Genomic DNA, 20043 nt, shown 5'->3' with positions numbered 1-20043 from the left:
ATTCAGGATGAAGGTATTTTGGACCATTCTTCCTTACAATACATCTCCAGTTCAGTAATGTTTGATGGGTGCCTAGCGTGGACAGCCCGCTTCAAGTCACCCCATAGATTTTCAATTATATTCAAGTCTGGCGACTGGGATGGCCATTCCAGAACATTGTAGTTGTTCCTCTGCATAAATGCCTCAGTGGATTTGGAGCGATGTTTCTGGTCGTTGTCCTGCTGGAACACCCAACTCCGCCGTGACTTCAGCTTTGTTACAGATTCTCGAACATTATTGTCAAGAATTTGCTGGTACTGAGTTGAATCCATGCGACCCTCAACTTTAACTAGATTCCCAGTACCTACACAGCCCCACAGCCCCACAGCATGATGGAACCCCCACCAAATGTTACTGTGGGCAGCAAGTGTTTTTCTAGGAATGCTGTGTTCTTTTGCCTCCATGCGTAACGCCTCTTGTTGTGACCAAATAGCTCTAGCTTTGTCTCATCAGTCCACAGCACTTTGTTCCAAAATGAGCCTGGCTTGTTCAAATGTAGTTTTGCATACCTCAAGCGAGCCTGTTTGTGGCGTGTGTGCAGAAAAGGCTTCTTCCGCATCACTCTCCCATACAGCTGTTCTCTGTGCAATGTGCGCTGAATGGTGGAGCAATGCACAGTGACACCATCTGCAGCAAGATGCCCTTGCAGGTCTTTGGAGGTGGTCTGAGGGTTGTTCTTGACCATTCTGACCATTCTTCGCCTTTGCCTCTCCGATATTTATCTTGGCCTGCCACTTCTGGCCTTAACAAGAACTGTGCCTGTTGCCTTCCATTTCTTAATAACATTCCTCACAGTGGAAACTGATAGCTGAAACCTCCGGGATAACTTTTTGTAGCCTTCCCCTAAACCATACTGCTGGACAATCTTTGTTTTTAGATCATTCAATAGCTGTTTTGATGACCCCATTTTGCCACTGTTCAGAGGAGAATCAAAGAGAAGCACAACTTGCAATTGGCTACCTTAAATACCTTTTCTAATGATTGGATGCACCTTTCTATGGAATTGAAGGCTTAACGAGTTAATCAGACTAATTATGTTTTGCAGTTAATCAGTATTTAGTAGGTACAGGTATTCAAATCAACAAAATGATTAGGGTGCCCAAACTTTTGCACAGCCTATTTTTCACATTTGATTTAATTTCACACAACTAAATACTGCTACACTAAATATCTTTGTCTGGAAAACACCCCAGCACTCAGTGTTAACTAGAAAATGAATATTACACAACTGTGATCTTTTTTTGGTGAAGACAGAATAAATTATCATGCAGCCTCAGAGGGGTGCCTAAACTTTTGCATACAACTGTATATATATATATATATATATATATTTAGATATATATATAGATATAGATATATATCTCTATTCATATATCTATACATATATATGTATAGATATATAGGAGATAGGTTATTATGAGTGTCTGTTGAAGTGACAGGAAGCCTCTGGTCTCAGACACGGTACTGTAAACCCAGTCATAAGATTAGAAACTAAGGAGGCAGAGAGAGAGAGAGAGAGAAAGAGTGAGAGAGGGGGAAAAAGAGTGAGACAGTGACAAGAGAGTAGCAAAATGAGACAAACGGATAGAGATTAAATCCTAGGGCGCATGAGAGGAGACAAGCATGTGAAGCTTTGAAACCCTGAGAGTAGAGAATCAACATTCACCTGCTTACCTGTAATCTCTCTGTCACACACACACACACACACACACGGGAAGATATATATTACATTACATTACATGTCATTTAGCAGACGCTTTTATCCAAAGCGACTTACAATAAGTGCATTTCAACCTAGAGTATAAACTAAGAACAACAAGAATACAGTAAGTAACATTTCCTCAACATAGTCGAACTACAAAAGTACCATAAGTAAGAGCTATTTAAGTGCCACTGAAGTGCAAATCTGTGTTTTAATCCAGATATAGTCGGAAAAGGTGTGTTTTCAGTTTCCGGCGGAAGATGTAGAGACTTCCTGCTGTCCTGGTGTCAGTGGGGAGCTCGTTCCACCACTGAGGAGCCAGGACAGCAAACAGTCTGGATTTCGAGTGATTAGCTCGAGGTGCAGGAGTCACAAGTCGATTGGCTGTTGCCGAGCGGAGCGAACGCGCCGGTGTGTACGGTGTGACCAGATCCCGGATGTAGACGGGGCCCGATCCGTTCAGAGCACGTTACGCCAGAACCAATGTTTTGAAGCGGATGCGGGCAGCCACCGGTAACCAGTGAAGAGAGCGGAGGAGCGGAGTGGTGTGGGTGAATTTCGGGAGGCTGAAGACCAGTCGAGCTGCTGCATTCTGGATGAGCTGCAGAGGTCGGATGGCCTTAGCAGGTAGACCAGCCAGGAGGGAGTTGCAGTAGTCAAGGCGTGAAATGACCAGAGCCTGGACCAGAACCTGTGCCGCCTTCTGAGTAAGAAGAGGCCGTATTCTCCTGATGTTGTGCAGCATGTACCTACAGGAACGCGTTGTCGCAGTGATGTTGGCCGTCAGGGAGAGTTGACTGTCAAGTGTCACCCCGAGGTTCCTGGCAGTCAGGGTAGGGGCCAACACAGAGCTGTTGAAGGTGGTAGTCAGGTCATGGGTGGGGGAGCCTTTCCCTGGAAGGAATAGTAGCTCGGTCTTGTCAGGGTTGATTTTCAGGTGGTGTGCAGACATCCACTGAGAGATGTCGGTCAGACAGGCAGAGATTCGCGCCGCCACCCGTGTTTCGGCCGGTGGAAACGAGAAGATCAGTTGGGTGTCATCGGCATAGCTATGGTAGGAGAAGCCATGCGAACGAATGACAGAGCCGAGAGAATTTGTGTACAGAGAGAAGAGGAGGGGACCCAAGACGGAGCCTTGAGGAACCCCAGTAGTGAGAGGACAAGGATCAGACACAGATCCTCTCCAAGTTACCCGGTAAGTGCGGTCGTTAAGGTAGGAAGAGAAAAGAGCGAGTGCAGTGCCTGAGATCCCCAGGTCCTGAAGAGAAGAGATAAGGATCTGGTGGTTCACGGTGTCAAATGCTGCAGAGAGGTCTAGAAGGATAAGGACAGAGGAGAGAGGCTGCTCTAGCAGTGTGAAGCTGCTCAGAGACAGCAAGGAGGGCAGTCTCTGTCGAGTGGCCGGCCTTGAATCCAGACTGGTGAGGGTCAAGAAGGCTGTTACTGTGGAGATAGGAGGACACTTGGCTCAAGATAGCTCGCTCCAGAGTTTTGGAGAGAAAAGGAAGAAGAGAGACCGGTCTGTAGTTCCTGACTTCAGACGGGTCAAGCGTGGGTTTCTTCAGGAGAGGGTTGACTCTCGCCTCCTTCAGAGAGTTAGGGAAACAGCCAGTTGAGAGGGAGCTGTTAATAAGATGGGTGAGAAAGGTCAGAAGGTCAGGAGCAATAGCCTGGAGAATGGGAGACGGGACGGAGTCAAGGGCGCAGGTGGTCGGCCGAGCGGAGGTCACCAAGCTAAGAACTTGATTGGGAGACAGGGGGGTGAAAGAGGAAAGAGAGGGGGATGAAGAATTATTGTTGGTGAGGTGATAGAAGATGGATTGGTAAAGGAGGAGCGGATGTCGTCTATCTTGTTTGTAAAGTAGTCGACAAAGTGGATCGGCAAAAGGGTGGAAGGAGGAGGGGGACAGGGGGGATCAAGGAGGTTGGAAAAGATAGAGAAGAGTTTTTTGGGGTTAGAGAAGGAAGACTGAATTTTGGTCAGGTAGAATGAGCTTTTGGCTGCAGAGATAGAGGTAGAGAATGAGGAGAGGAGAGATTGATAGAAGAGCAGGTCTTCCGCTTGATTCGATTTGCGCCATTTCCTTTCCGTCGCTCGCAGGGTGGCTCTCTCGGCGCGCACCGAGTCCGACAACCACGGAGCCGGAGAGGATTTCCGAACCGGTCGTGTCTTTTATTACAGGGTGACGGGTGGAGATTTCCCCCTGTTATAATGGTAGGGGAAACACTGGAGTTGATAAGCGTGTCTTCTTGTCTGATCAATACGCAACTGTGAGGTGCGCGAATGGAACGAGCGGCCAGCTGCTGATCACTCACAACGGACAGACGGTGTGCGCGAAACCTGTGATTAACCTGATTAAAAATTTTAATCGTTTCACAGCCCTAATATATATATATATATACGCACATATACATGCATATACAGTATACACACACACACACACATATATATTTATATATATATATATGACTTCCTGTCTCCTGGGTGAAAGTTCTTGTTATGCCCCGCCAACCTCCGCCTCCCGTAAGTCCTTAATTACATAACTGGCTTTCACTGGAGGACGGTGGCATTACACAAACGTTAAAGCAGCGTTCCAGCTGAGAGGAACTCAACATGTTGACTGACCAGTGGACATTAAGGGATGCCAAATGGCTTGAAAAGGAACATTCAGAATCTCCTCCACCTGGAGGACGACACGGTGTTCCAACTTGTAGTCATAATAATAATAATTCTGCGGCTCTCCAGTTATTTCACTGTCACAAAAAATGTCTTTTGTTCTCTAAATTATTTAAATAGCAGGTTTGTTTTTTGTTTTTTCCAAAAACAAAAAGCATTTTTATTACAAAGAGAACATTTATGAATTCACCTTCAATCAAACACGTGAAACTTTTTGTGTGTGTGTGTTCCCACACCATCCGCCAATCCAAATTTGGGAGGAAATAAAATAACAAGATAAAAAGGAGGGAAAGACTCCCCCAGTCATTATCTGAGCGCGTCCCATTGGACACTTCAAGGTAGCAATTACCCTCAAAGAGTGTAATCTACACCCCTAATGAGTCGCTGTCGGGCCCCCGGTTGGTCATTTAGTGAGAAACAATAGTGTTAGCTTGACGAATCTCCATTAAATTAGGGGTTTACTATATAAACTGAACAGGAAATGATGTGAGGCACACAAATGTATTCAGATAAGTTTTTGTTATATAAAACCACGTAAGACAGATTCACAATAGTGATTGTATAACGTCTGGTGATTATAACAGGAATCATACACATGTTGACCAATGGATTTCCGTGACTTTCCATGACCAAACATGTTGTGAAATCTCCATGTATACACTAGAATATACCTTAAATGACACAAATGAGTCAATATAGTTTGATTAAAAAATAAAAATGTGTATAAATGTTTATTCTTTTAATCAAACTGTGTAAATTAAAATATGAATATAACATAATTTCCATGACTTTCCCCCCCAAAATTTGGGATTTAATTATTCTTTCAAAGACTTTTCCAGGCCTGAAAATAACCATAAGAAAATTCCAGGACTTTTCCAGGTTTTCAATGACCGTACAAACCCTGTAAAGGACATTTTACATTCTGCATCCATCTCAGTCGACGTTCCCCGTTTGTCATAATGTCATCCCAAAACCCCAGAATGACAACACTGTCTGTTAGCACGTAGCATTAGCACGTTGATTTTATCATTGAAAGCGATGAAAGAAACGAGTCTCAAAGGAAGTTTGAGGAAGTCATCAGTATTTTATGTGGCTGGGAAACAACAAACAAAAAGTCTAATTTGGCTGAATTAGCTGCATAACCTTCCCTCGGCTGATAACAAAACAACAAGAAAACAGCCTCGTCGAGCGGCACGTCCTCCTTCATTCGCCTCACGGACTCCACGTGGAGAAACGCTCCAGCTTTGACGAATAATCAGGATTTCAGAAAAGAAAGAGGGGAGTGCTCTCAGCGGGGCGTCAGACGGAGGGCGAGAGGAGCTCTGGGAGGAGCTCTGAGTGAAGCGCGGGAACACTGATACTATTCATGCTTTCTTATATTTTGGGGTTTGCATGGTGGCTGAGCACGAGCTGCGTCCGGAGCTCATCTCTGAGAATGAAAATCACATTTCACCCTCCATCCACCCAGCCCCCGTCTTTCTTTAGGAGGCGTCCCACCTGACCAACACAAAGGGACGTATAGCGTCTTCACACACACATACAAACAGGGTACAGTTAATATAAATTACACTCAGATAGGCTCAGACTCACGACATACTCCCCTTATTGAAGCAAGATCTCTGGACCCTGAACGCCTCTCCAATCTCACTGCGAGGTCTCTGGACCCTGAACGCCTCTCCAATCTGACTAGGTGAGGCTTCAGGGTCCAGAGAGCAGAAGGTCATGTGTGATGGAGTTATTTATTTAAAGTTAATTTACTGCTGCAAGAGTTAAAAGTTCCAAGAACTTAAGGCAGCACAAGAATATAAAATAAATATTTTAAGGACGTAAAAAAAGACGCAAATATTCTCTCTCTTCAATGATGTCATAGAAATGTATTTAAAGGGGACGTAGTTGTCGTGACATCACCTCTTGGTTTGAGGACATTTTTACCTGTCAGCATGTTGATTTACGACTGTCGTCGTCTTGAGTAGAGACCTGTCAATCTCCTGGTAGCCCCGCCCCTAAAGCGTCCCCTGCTTTATGGTCTGTTTGACTCTAAATGACCATAATGTACTAAATGATGACATCATGTTGTATAGAAAAAGACTTGGAACTACAGATTGAGACATAAACTCATGTTCCAATTCTGTAGTGCATCACTAGCGGACATATTTAATATGCAAAAGGATAGTCAAGGTCAGATACTTAGAGGACGTGACATAAGAAAAACACTTTTTTTTAGGTGGAGGTGAAAAAACTTTTGGCAGAAGTCACTAGCTGCCTTGAAGCAACCTGCTCCTTCACAGAAGTGGCCTGGTTAATTTAATTAAAAGCTCATTTAATTGTGATATTTTTAGGGTAGAGATCTTCGTCGGGCATCATCAAATCACAAGAGACAATTTATGGCCACAAACACGCTGAAGTATCCTCATACAAAAAATTTCAGATATGATATTTCGCAGAAAGGTTACGACCTAACTTTCTGGAGTTTCCCATACGAAATCCACGAAACATGCCAATTTCAACGAGTTACATGGAATCCATTAAAAAATAACCTTCCGTCTTCACGGAAAACAATATTTCACGCAACACGTCTACTTGGCTAGGTTCAGGAAAAGGTCGTCATTTGTGTTAAAATACCTACGGTGAAGTAACTCATCTCCCAGTATGAACTGCTCTGGTGTGAAGTGGAAAATGAACGATGTTCAGTCGAAGCTCAACCGAAGGTAAAAGTTGTCTTTTTTTTATAATAACGTTGTAAGAAAAGAAAAAAGATGCACATTAATACACATATTCTGAATATTATGCAACATGCAAAACTGTACATTCACATTTTCCCTCCCTTCATCCACTTTCTGGTTCATTTAATTTTTTTACTTGCATCATGAGGTAAGGTCAACAGGAGCAACAAAATCACTCCTCTGTGCAGATTAAATGGCCGACATCCTTTTCTTAGCTAACGAATGAATCCGCACGTCTTTGCCACGCGTTCGTTCCATAAAATCTAAAAGCAAATGTTCTGCGTTTTGGATTTGCCAACAATATTCATTCTATAACCTCAAGAAAAGACTTTCAGTGGCCTGCTGACTGGTGCGGAGGAGTTTCTACGTAAAAAAAAGAAAAAATTACCAGGTAATTAGCACGAGTTCACCTCTCAAGAGAGAAGAGAGCGATCACCCGGAGAGACTCAAAACCTCAGAGATTACCTATATTATTTATATGGATATTTGTACAATACACAACAACACTTTGAGCTACTCCCCTCCCGTTCAGGCTGGGAATCAACCCCAGTTGCAATTCCTACTGGAAACTTCCCGACAGCGCCGCACACCACTGAGCCTTTGGATCTAATTAGGCGTTTAGCGTAGGAGGCCCTGGGGTTTTTCCTTTGTGTATAATCATCTTTTCACTCATTAAGGTCATTTTAAATGGCATATTACTTTCGGCTGAAATGATATAATTCGCCAGAATCAGACGTCTATTTTTTTCCACCACCAGCGAGATGTGTTATTCTTTTCCTGAAAGCAAGACAGACATGATCAAAGTGGATTAAAAAAACATCTGAGTAGATCTCATAGGCGAAAGGGTAATAGCAGAGATTATGTGTATGGAAGGGAGGAGGGATGGGAGTCGTTATGTAATCATGTGGATCCACAGTCAATCCATCCAATCTCTCTAATCAAGTCTCAGGGAATCAGTCTGCAGGAAAGATCTGTGTATATTGTGCAGGAAAATATACATAACTGGTGTACATGTGTGTGGGGGTGGGAGACAGATTAATCTCGTACTGATGTGTTATAAAGGCCGTTTGAATGCATATTAATATTATTAAATATAAATATTTTGCTCCTACATGTTTCTCGCGTGGCAGAGATAAGATTTCATATGAGTCAAAATCATGAAGTGAAATTATCCCATCGCTTTTAATTGATAGCCTTTTGATTGCCATATTGTATTATCTGTGTGTGTATGTGTGTGTGTGTGTGTGTGTGTTATCTGCGTGTGTGTGTGTGTGTGTGTGTGTGTGTGTGTGGCCAGGAAGGTGACTCAGAAGACAATTCATTATAACTTAAAATGTAATAAAACCTCTTGAAGATTATTTGTTTTTGAAAAGGCGACTGAGAGGAACTTTCCTTTAGTGTTGATTATGGCGCCCCTCTGGACTAACGTGGTAGTGTTTACAAGCGCCAAACACCCTTTAACCTCTCATTTTACCGCAGCAGGCAGGATCTGACAGTCTGACCCACTCAGTACTCAGTCCTGGTTCTGGTTCTCCCATGCCTCCCCCTCCCCCTTTCCCTACATCGAGGCCCAACATTACAACTTTTCTTTAACCATGTAGAAGTTCTTATTTTTTTATTTATTTTCCCTCCTATTTTTTTTACCTATTACAAGATTACTACAGAATAAAGATTATACTCTTTTCAACAGGCTGGCCTCCAGATGAATGGAGGGCAGAGCGACACATTTGAGACCTTTAAAAAAAGGAATGAAATTGAACTCATGTCCCTGAAATGCTGTATTTACTGATCCATTTGACCAATGAAAATCAGTGTCAAACAAATACGTTTTAACATGTTGAGGCCTTTCAGACTTCTGCGTTTTTTGAAAAGACTGACTGATATACTTAAACACTCAAATTCTAACCTCTAAAGTGTAAGAAACAGAACGTCTCGTTTACTAATGCAGTTTTAATGACTATTTTATTTTTCACTCTCTGCACCTGAAGAAGTCGACCACTCTCAGTGTCGAACAACACAAGCAAAGGATAACTGCAGCAGGCTGGACACAAGGTCAGGTTTCTTTCAAAATAAATAACGATAGAAAAAGAAAGGAATAAAAGAATAGCACAAAGAAAAAGCATCTTCGAAAATCCAAAATATAAAAGAAAGTGTTTTTCCAATTCAGTTCCCTTTAGTCTTCAACTGTCAGAGACTTTAGAACAGAGTGACAACCTCCGATATACGTCCCGATGCGCGCAGACCGGCGTCGGAACTCTGCGGCGACCGCGATCGACGTATTGAGCGCCCCTGCATTAAAACATTAAAGAGCCAAGAGTTCTTTTCAGCGTGAGAAATACGATGTGTGGCGGGAGTGCGTGAGTCTCACGCTCAATGCGTGAAACTTGAGAGCCCTGGTAAATGCTAATGAAACAAGAGTTAAATGAATAAAAACCTACATTTGGCAAACTTAGCCCATTGTTAAACATAAAAAAATCCAAGCAACTGTTATGTTGCAATAAAGTAAATGTAGCCGAGACAAGGGCAAAGGCCCCCTATTATTAGGTTGGGGGCAGAGTTCTCAAAAAAACCACAGGATTTATTACTAATATCAAGCAGGAACATGGACAAAGACCGGACTGGAACAAAAACGAACAAGCAGCAACACACAGACTAAACACACTGGGGAAACGAGACACAGGTGGAAACAATCAGGGCATGGCTGGGAACAATCAGGACGGGAAGGCGACGGAGCACGGGGACCTGGGGCCGACCGGGACGGAGATGAAACGGGGGGGAAACTAGAGCCGGCCGGGACGGAGACGGGATGGGGAGAACCGGGGCCAGGCGAGACAGAGACGGGACAAGAGCCGGCGACGGAACACCGGGGACTGGAACCGGCCGGGGGCCGCAAGGCGGTAGCTAGAACGAACACCCGTTCGTTCCTGTCGGCCCACCGGAATTGTTCGTATATCTCTTCCCGGGCCTTAGGTGCTGGCGTAGGCGGAGGCTGCAGTGGGAAGTGCCAGGTGCTCCGAGGGCCAAACGAACGGCCGTTCGTTCCTGTCAGCCCGCCGGAATCGCTCCAAAATCTCTTCCCGGTTCCTGGCGTCGGTGGATGCTGCGAGGCTGCCACGGGAACTGCCGGGTGCTTCCACGGTATGATAAGCGGCGGGTAGGTCCGACAGATCAGGTCGGAATAACTCTGCTGTACTGGGTCCATCTTCTTGGTCTGTTCGTTCTGTTAGGTTGGGGGCAAGGTTTGGACCCAAAAGCAGCAGGCAGAGTTCTCAAAAAACACAGGATTTATTACTAATATCAAGCAGGAACACGGGCAAAGACCGGACTGGAACAAAAACGAACAGACACCGAACAAGCAGCAAAACACAGACTAAATACACTTGGGAAACGAGACACAGGTGGAAGACAGGTGGAAACAATCAGGGCGTGGCTGGGAACAATCAGGACCGAAACAGACAAGCACAGGGAAGGAAGTGCAGGGAAACAGGAAACGAGACAGGGACTTCAAAACAAAACAGGAAACACTCCAAATCATAACACCTATATTATATATTATAAATAATTTTGTTTTGGAGGACAAAACTAATTTGATTTCTTCAATTGCCCAATCGAAAACCGAGCCAAGCCATAGTGCTTTGAAAAAAACTATTTCCCCCCTAAAATAACACCTTCCGGGTGCGGATAGGAGCGGCATGCTTACTTCCACCAGCATCAAAAGTGAAGTGGGGTCTCTACATCAGCTCCATCTACCCCTTTTCTCCCCCTCGTGGAATCAAGAGTGGACCGGACAATTCATTAGATGTATCACTGACTCTTCCACTTATCTGAGCTCGGCATGTCATTTCACTTTCCGTCCGTCCTACCTGCTCCAATCACAAATTCCCATTTAGTGGCCCATGTCAGCCGGCCAGACCTAGAGTCCCACAGGCGTCCCGACGCGGCCCTTTCAATTTCAGCAAAGCTAGCGAGTCAGCTAACGGTGGCAATCTGGCCCGTCACACACACACACACACACACACACACACACACAAGCCGGATCTTCAATTTCTCTCTGTGTTTGTCTTAATACATCCCAAGAGGTTGGTGCCAAACAAGTTTTTTTCTGCTAATATGAGTGACACAGAGCCACTGAGGCAACAATAAAAAAAGAGAAGCAACTGAAAGAAACAGGATGCTCAGACTTGGATGCTAAATGAAAATTAATTTGTTATTGTTTTATCTTCAAACACGCGCCAGATCTTTAATTTCCCTCTGAGTTTGTCTAAATACATTAGAACAAACTTTTGCTGCTAATATGAATGGCACAGAACCAACAACAAAAAAGTAACTGGAAGTAACCGGATGCCGAAACGAGTGGCTCACGTTAGCTACTCAAACTCAATGCCGCAGATGCTAAATGAAAATTATTTTTTAATATTCAAATAATCTGAACAAACAAAGGAACAATGTGCTCAGTTATCCACGGCAACACAGCCACAGAGGTTGTTTCTGCTAATATGAGTGACAGAGGCAACAGTTAAAACAAAACAAAAAACTGGATTAAAACGGATATGAAGAAGTAGTTCACGTTAGCTGCTGAAACCCGGTGCCGCGGATGCTAAATAAAAAATGTTTTATTTGTTGTTTTATCTTCAAATACGCGGCAGGTCTTCAATTTCGTTCTGCTTTTGTCGTAATACATCCCAAGAGGTTGGTGCCGAACAAGCTTTTTGCTGCTAACACATGTGTGTTAGCAACAAAAAAAGCAAATAGAAGAAACGGATGCTGACACCCGTAGCTCACGTTAGCTGCTCAAACTCGGATGCGACGGATGATAAATTATTGTTGTTTTATATTAAAATAATCTAAACACACAAAGGTACATGTGCTCAGGGTTTTTAGCTACGTGAGCATTATGTGTGATAGATATGCTTGTTGATGAAAAGAGTATATTTAAAAAGGGAAATTCATCAGTAGCACGGCAGACATTTTTTTTATCCTCATGTTTAAGTTTGAAGAATTACGTACACGGGATAAAAAGCTGACGCCATTTTCTTTTTATATGCATGGGTAAGTTTGAAGAATTATAAACAGGCGGAAAAAAAGAAGGCTGGCTTTATGTTTTTGCGACATTCTTTTTCTATATTTGAAATCTACAGAAAAAGATAAACATCACTACATGAGAGATCTTTCTAGATACCAGATATATTGCCAGTGAATTTATTCTGTATGCCGCTATTGTCAGACACATTTCTGATGTGAAAAAAATGAAGTAACGTGATAACATGATGTGGTTCATCAGTTTAAATTCCCTGTGAAAAATAAATGTTGATCCAGGTGGTGATGAATAATAAAGAAAGAACAGCGTCATTAGGGGGAAACTCACAACATGAAGTCTTGCTCCCAACATGGCTGGTTCCCTCGGACGGTGATGGTGGTGCTCTTCACATTCTGCACCTTTAACGTGATGTAGGCGTTGAACTTGTCTGGAAAAGATGAGAAAGCAAAGAATTTTGTTTAATGATGGGGAATAATGTGAAGATGTCTTATATCTTACAGACTAGTCATGCAATACATTTACATGTTTAAAATGTCACCTCGTAACTTACGATTTTCGTAAAACTAACTATTTTTCTCAAGTTCTGCCCCCGGGCTCCGGTGAACCCATCCGTCTTATTGATTTGAACTACAGGAAATACACATTTTCAATCCCTGGCTAACAATAAAGTAAACAGACATTATTTATGGAGCAGTGAAGCATCTTTGGAGTTCATGAAAAGATGAAAGGGAGATAAACAAAAAGATAAAAAATAAAAGACACAAGAGGGATTTTTCAGACGGGGGAGAAATAATTAGAACTACGCACATAGGACAAGAATCATAAAACACCTAGTTAGCTGATTTCATCCAGAATGTTGTATTATGCACTGATATAAAAGGAGGTACAGTCATTATCCCTGACACAGCTGCAGGATGTGACCACTTGACACAGCAAATGCTAATTCTAGCCTTTGCAATATATTAAGCGTTTCCCTTTCGATCACTGAACACTACAAACACTACAAACCACTGAGGACAGCATGTTTATGCAGAACTGTCAGGCAGCAGTGATCAAGTGCCAGTCCCATTGAACGGCAATGAAAACCCCAATAATACCTCATAAAATTGTATTATCAAGTCCTAAAAAAGTATGTCTTCAGCGATATGAAATAGGACCAACAAACTATGCGGATCTGTCCTCACAAGCAAGACACTAAACGAGAAATCAGATATCTGTGCAAATGCTGTTAATCTGTTAAATTGTTTATTATAGTATAAACTCTAAGGCCACATTTACACAGCCGGGTATTTACAGAAACGAATATTTCTGCCCCTCCGTTTTCAAAAATAACGTTGTACACACAAGGTCGTTTTCCAAAAAGTTTCTGTTTATATGAACCGATAATCGCCCCGGGCGCCATCATAACTATGCCAAACCTGTAGTCGGCAGTGTAACGAGAAGGATAAAGATATGCAAACCAATCAGAATTCTCAAAACCAACAACAACTACGAAAAACACGACCAACTTCCTTTTCCTTTAGAGAGTAAATATGGCGCGAGGTTCATTTGTATGGACAGACAGCGAAGTGGAGCTGCTGCTTCGAGTCGCCTTAGATTATAAGGCAAATAAAGCACTCGATAATGTGGATTGGGAATCATGCCAAACTAAATATAGGGATATGTTGGCATTGTTCTTAGAACAGGACCCGTCCGAGACCTCCGAGGAGTATCCTCATGTCAAGGAGGAAATAACTCGGGCGCACCTAAGCAAACTAACTGTAAACATAGGACGCTCACATGACGTGAAGCATTTTTAGTCGCATACTGTGACGTTTGACAACCTAAATCTCCGTTTGACTTAGTTCACACGCAAACACAAAAACAGAGTTTTCAGAAATCTCCACTTTGGCCGGAGTTTTTAGAAATGATCGTTTTCCGTGATAAAACCTCCCTTTTTGTGTAAATGAAAGGCCAAAACGCATGAAAATATATGCGTTTTCCCATCGTGTAAACGGGGTCTAAAAGTCCATTTTACAAGAAAATGATTGATGACCAAGTCTTTTAATTGCAATCCTTGTCAATCAGAACATTGTCAGCTAACGTCCATGCGACATACGGAAAGCATACCAGAGGCTTCTTTCTGGTGCCCAAAACAATCAAAACCTTAACCATAATGGTTTGGGAATTTCTGTTATTTACCAGCAGTGATTTTCAATGATTAAAAAAAATGGGCAGAGAGAATAAAGGATGTCAAAAAGGCAGTTAAAAGCTATTTATTTAGTCAAACTGTGTTGTATGTTTGCCTTCATAAAAGTGCTTTAAGGACTAAAATAGGTGTGTGTAAGTGTGTGTGTGTGTAGTGTGTGTCCCTCCATGTAGCTCACAGTGATCAGCATTGACCACGGAGGGTTGAGCCATCAACCGCCTAATCCCTGCTTGATTACCTGCCTCAAGTAGCCCCCTCTTTGCGTGTGTGTTGAGCGTACGCGGTGTCGGTGTGTGTCCTTGTACATCTCTGTGTTCTCAATCTGACAACCACTTTCTTTTGAAGAAGGGGTCAGAGGAGCCGAGGGCAGCGTCGGCGGACGTGGGGTGAAGATGAGGCGATTGTTTGGCTACATAAATCATCACATTACGGGGCAGCGCTTTGGTTCCAATTTCCATTTTGGTTCCGAGAAACGGTGCATACAGCGCTAACAGCGCAAACAACGCTAACAGTGCAAGTTCCGTTAATAGCGCAAACAACACTAGGAATGCAACTGGCGCTAACTGTGCAAGTGCCGTTAACAGCGCAAACAACGCTAACAGTGTAAGTGACGTTAACAGCGCAAACAACACTAATAGTGCAAGTAGCTCTAACAGTGCAAGTGGCGTTAAAAGCGCAAACAATGCTAACAATGCAAGTGGCGCAAACAGTGCAAGTGGCGCTAACAGCGGAATCAACGGCAACAGTGCCGATACAGATAATGGGGTTTAATTGAGGTAGCGACCTTCAGGGAAAAGCTTGTCAGCTGTGACCACCGTGCTTAGCAGTGGCAGTTAGCTAACCAGTTGGATAAATAGACAATAAAAAAAAGAAATCTATATATTTATTATTTACTTTTACCTTTTGTTCACTGGTGCATGATCACATTCCCAATGCAAAGTGAAAGAGCATGTACAACAAAACAATTAATGTTTTTTAGGAAATGATAATAAAAAATACTTCCCATTCACAATCGATGAATATAAATAATAAATCAACAAAATAGGCATTAGTTGGAGTTCTAATACTTTTACAAAGCCAGTAAATGTAGCACCTTCACTGTACGAGGATACGTTACTTCTGTACTATAAGCAAGAGATCATTTGGAAAGAAACACTATGTTCTACTGAAGGAACAATGCATGGATGTATTTTGTGTGTATTTCTGGCTCAATCCAAAGCCAGGATCAGACTACACAATATCAGCCACACATGAGCTTTGACCATAAAACCACAACACAGTGTCAAACACTTGTCTTCTAGGTGAGACGCCTAACTGAGTAAGCCTCATAATTGACTTTCCATTGATACGAAAAAAAAGATTACATTTCGTGACTATTTTACAAAATGCCGCAACGCTGGGCTGAATTACTAGCGTTGGGCCAACAGATTCAGTTGCAATTCCACCATTCAGCCATGTGTCAGGTTAGGATCAGACGTGGGAAAGCCGAGAGTTTAATTTCTAAATATTCTTTTCGAATTTCATCCTGATGCGAGACACTTGAACATGTCAGGCGTGCGGCCTATCCGTCACCACGCCGAGCAGAGTGCAGCCGTAACGACGAAGGCTAAACACAAGGGGTCGAAATGGTTAATCGGGAATAATCCATCATTCACTTAAGGGGGTTGCCAGTTCTGTGATTGAGGGTACAAGGGGATTGGCAGCCCCATTTACAACCCGAGCTAAAAGTGGTGTGGAAAAATTTGGGAAAACAACAATTGGACCTGCCACGAGAAAAAAAAAAGTAGTCTATCGTCTCTATTTAAAATGTATTTCCCAGGTTGTCATAAAAGATGAATTCCACACTTAAACACACCTGCCTCCAGTGAGCAGCAAACTAGCTGAGGTGGGGAGGACATTTCCCAGCATGCAGCGGGACCCTCTGGGGGGAGCAGCGGGCGTCATTTATAATTAAGTGGCAATGACTTGTGAAAATAAATAAGTAATATTTGGTTACACATGGACGTGGCCAGGCGAGATGACATTTACGCGGCTGTCCACAGTAATGAATGCTGTCTTTAAAGAGAGGGAGCGGAGGAGAGCTTATGGTGGATGAAGGAAGTTGGAGGAGACATTCAACTGAGACTGAGACCCCGTTTACACAATGGGAAAACGCATATATTTTCATGCGTTTTGGCCTTTCATTTACACAAAAACTGAGGTTTTATCATGGAAAACGATCATTTCTAAAAACTCCGGCCAAAGTGGAGATTTCTGAAAACTCAGTTTTTGTGTTTGCGTGTGAACTAAGTCAAACAGAGTTTTAGGTTGTCAAACGTCACAGTATGCGACTAAAAATGCTTCACGTCATGTGAGCGTCCTATGTTTACAGTTAGTTTGCTTAGGTTGGTCCGAGTTATTTCCTCCTTGACATGAGGATACTCCTCGGAGGTCTCGGACGGGTCCTGTTCTAAGAACAATGCCAACATATCCCTATATTTTTGAAAACGGAGGGGCAGAAATATTCGTTTCTGTAAATACCCGGCTATGTGTAAATGTGGCCTGAATCCTTCTGGGCTTCTGAGTGCCAATAGAGGATGTTAACGCAACAGCACGATTTACGATTTACGTTTCTTTGAATCGGCGTTAATTCATATCTCCTGCATTATCGTTGAATCGAGAGACTACTTGGGGGGACGTTAAGCCAAGAATATCATTGTTCTGGTTTCACGTGGCCTTTATTGTACAGGGTTCGTACGGTCATGGAAAACCTGGGAAAGTCATGGAATTTTAAAATTGTTATTTCCAGGCCTGGAAAAGTCATTGAATAAAATTAAATCCCAAAAGTTTTAGAAAAGTCATGGAAATTTCTTATATTCATTTACGCGGTATATACTGTATTTTTTGGAATTCTCATTGTTGGTTTAAATACTAAATGTTCTCACTTTTTCTTGTATACATGGAGATTTCACAAAATGTTGGTCATGGAAATTTGGTTAAAGTTATGGAAAAGTCCTGGAAATCCATTGGTCACCCCCGATTATAGTCAGCAGATTAAAGCAAACCGGTTCTGATAAACTATGGACAAAACCTGGTGAGGACAGAAGAATATCAGAATACTATTTAAACTAATATAGTGACACATATACCAGCCACCGTATCCCAGCTGGGGGATTCAGGGGCGCTTTGGGACATCAGCCAGCTCCCCAAAGGCAAAGAATCTATTGCTTTATACTATTACGATAAATCAGATCATTTTTCCCAAACTGGAACATGAGAGTGGGACAAACTCTAATAGTTGTGTCTGACCTGGGACTAATAATTGTGTCACATGACAGAACTGCACTCAGGGTTTACTCTCCATCACCTCTACATGTGTTAAACCCAAAGGGGGAAGGAGGTGTGTTTGTTTTAGGTTTGTTTTAGTTTTTTTTTTTTAAAGAAGTAATTTTACATAATGGACTTCCATTCCAATAAAAAAGGGACTGCGATGTAATTCAAGACTCAAGGATATAACCCAGGGGTCGGGAACCTATGGCTCGCGAGCTATATATCGCTCTTCCGGTGACGGCATATGGCTCCCAGACAATTTTGAGTTTAAAAAGAAAAAATCTCCGCCCGCCCCCCTGTAATTTTCTCTATCGCGCCAGATTACAGCAGAAGTCATTCACGGTCCTTTTCTTAAAGACGTTTTTGTTCTTCTATTAAACTAAACAGCCGTCTGTTATTGATCGTGTCTACACAGCAGCATGTCTTTTCTGTCTACGTGTCGCGTTAACACTTCTCGGCTCGCCGTCTCGCGCGCCACAGAGCTCCGATGCCGGCGCGGAGCAAAAAAAAAGTCACCTGCACCCCGGAGTTTCAATCACGGCTGCTTCTGAAAAAAAGAGTTTCCTTTTTAAAGTCGACTGAGCAGTTTATTCGGTATTATAAAGAAGTTAAACTACAAAACCGCAGAAGGGCATTTCTGCAGCAGCTCTCTCTCGACTGTCCGGTATAGCAACGCCATCACTCATGTCCCTGTTTTATGAACCCCGGGGAGGCCAATCAAATCTCCTCCTTCCGTTTTGAAAATCTGCTCAGCCGATCGGAGGCCCGGAGGCAGCCGACGACGAATCGCCGCCTGCGTCTGGAGTCCGTCTCTGAGAGATTTGTCTCTGTCTCCTTCTTTACGCCGATGATGACACGTTGTCATTTCGGGCTAGCAGGTGGGCCCCTTTTGTCTGTGATGATCTATTGATTTTATGTTTTGCTCTCCCACTCGTTGCTGTTGTTCTGCCCCCTTCATCGCCGCCTGGAGAGAACATGGGCGCAACAGTTGCGAGAACACAGAGCTCTGCTTTTGACGGGCTGATGAATGGTTGACGTTCCCACACGAGGAACTGTTTGAAAAGTCTTTTCAGACCTCGTTTCCCTGTCTGAGACTCGTCTGCTGAGTAGAAATCCCAAGCGCATGACCCCGGAGTGTTAGGGATGGGTATTGTTCGGGTTTTTTCTGATACTGGTGATAAACAGGTACTTTTAAAAATGATACCGGTGCCTAAACGGTGCCTGAACCGATACTTAAAAAAAGAAAACACACACAAAACAACGATTGACAATGACGATATAAAAAAACTCTTCGGCCATTTTCCCTGTAAAAGACGTTCTCATGGAGCACTGACAGACAACGAATATTAGACTGTCGCGCTCGTAGCTCGTAGCTAGCGCTCGTAGCTAGCTCTTGTAGCTAGCACTCGTAGCTAACTTAAACATGGTTATAATGGCTAATTTATTATTTGTTGGCCTACTTTTATTAATGCAAGTCTTGCAATCAACGTTACGGGGGACCGTTTTCCCACGTTTTCAGGGGGACAGGTCTCCCCATCGCGCCCAGCCTGACCATATTGGCACCGGTTTTCGTTCTTGGCCGTCGCCATCTTGAATTTTTGCAACGAGCGAGCAGAGGAGTGACGTAAAGACGCCTCTGGTAGCGACTTGTAGATACCACCACCCTCAAGCATACCTTTCATTATGGTTTGGTTGACTCTAAATGACCATCATTTACTAAATGAGCATCATGCTGTATTGAAGAAGACTTGAAACTAGAGATTGAGACTTAAACTCATGTTTACTGAGGGAATGAATGAAAAGGTAATTTAAATGTTAAATACAAAAATTAATGAGACACAGCCGTCTCTTTTGCTTTAAAGACCAAACCTCTCAAAGTACAAACACCAACATATAGTCAGCACGATGTAGCTCTTACCTGGAGGCCCGTGGAGTTTGGCTTTCTTCACTGGAAGAGAAAACACAGGATTAGTCACACGATTAACTTGTTTTTCTTGCTTCTCTTTCTGCACAAACGCTGCTTCTTTCTTTCTCTCCTTGACTTTTGCAAGAGTGTTTATCTTATATTTGTTTAATGGGTAAATGTAACTGAGGTTGTGTAGAATATCTCTTATCTTCATGTGAAACATCATTCAAAGGTTAGATAGATGGAGAACAATATTAGCAGTCGATGGAGATTTTCTAATTTCTGATTATTGTGATGAAATAAATAAATACAATCATTTACAACTCGACTGGCTGTTAAACGTTAGGCCAGTAATCAATTATTCTTATTTCCTTTTGGAATTAAAGTCATACAAAACAATAATACTTTAAATGGATTTTAACTGAGACACTGAGGCTTTAATATCTAATATGCGTGCGTTA

General features: G+C 42.8%; 1 protein-coding gene across 3 annotated transcripts in view; it reads right to left on the bottom strand.

The window, feature by feature from the left end:
- Nucleotides 1-20043, bottom strand: part of LOC130196550 (protein unc-13 homolog B-like) — a 53864-nt gene that overhangs the window by 19567 nt on the left and 14254 nt on the right. For all 3 annotated transcript variants that reach the window (XM_056418797.1, XM_056418798.1, XM_056418799.1), the window contains exons 2-3: nt 19595-19624; nt 12507-12606 (exon numbers count right to left, since the gene is read on the bottom strand). In XM_056418797.1, the coding sequence (XP_056274772.1) occupies nt 12507-12606; nt 19595-19624 (130 nt within the window). The remainder of the gene's footprint in view (nt 1-12506; nt 12607-19594; nt 19625-20043) is intronic.

This window comes from Pseudoliparis swirei, chromosome 7, assembly GCF_029220125.1.
Source record: "Pseudoliparis swirei isolate HS2019 ecotype Mariana Trench chromosome 7, NWPU_hadal_v1, whole genome shotgun sequence".
Classification (NCBI taxonomy): Eukaryota; Metazoa; Chordata; class Actinopteri; order Perciformes; family Liparidae; genus Pseudoliparis; species Pseudoliparis swirei.
The sequence above is the reverse complement of the archived record's forward strand: the minus strand, read 5'-3'. Positions and strand labels throughout refer to the sequence as shown.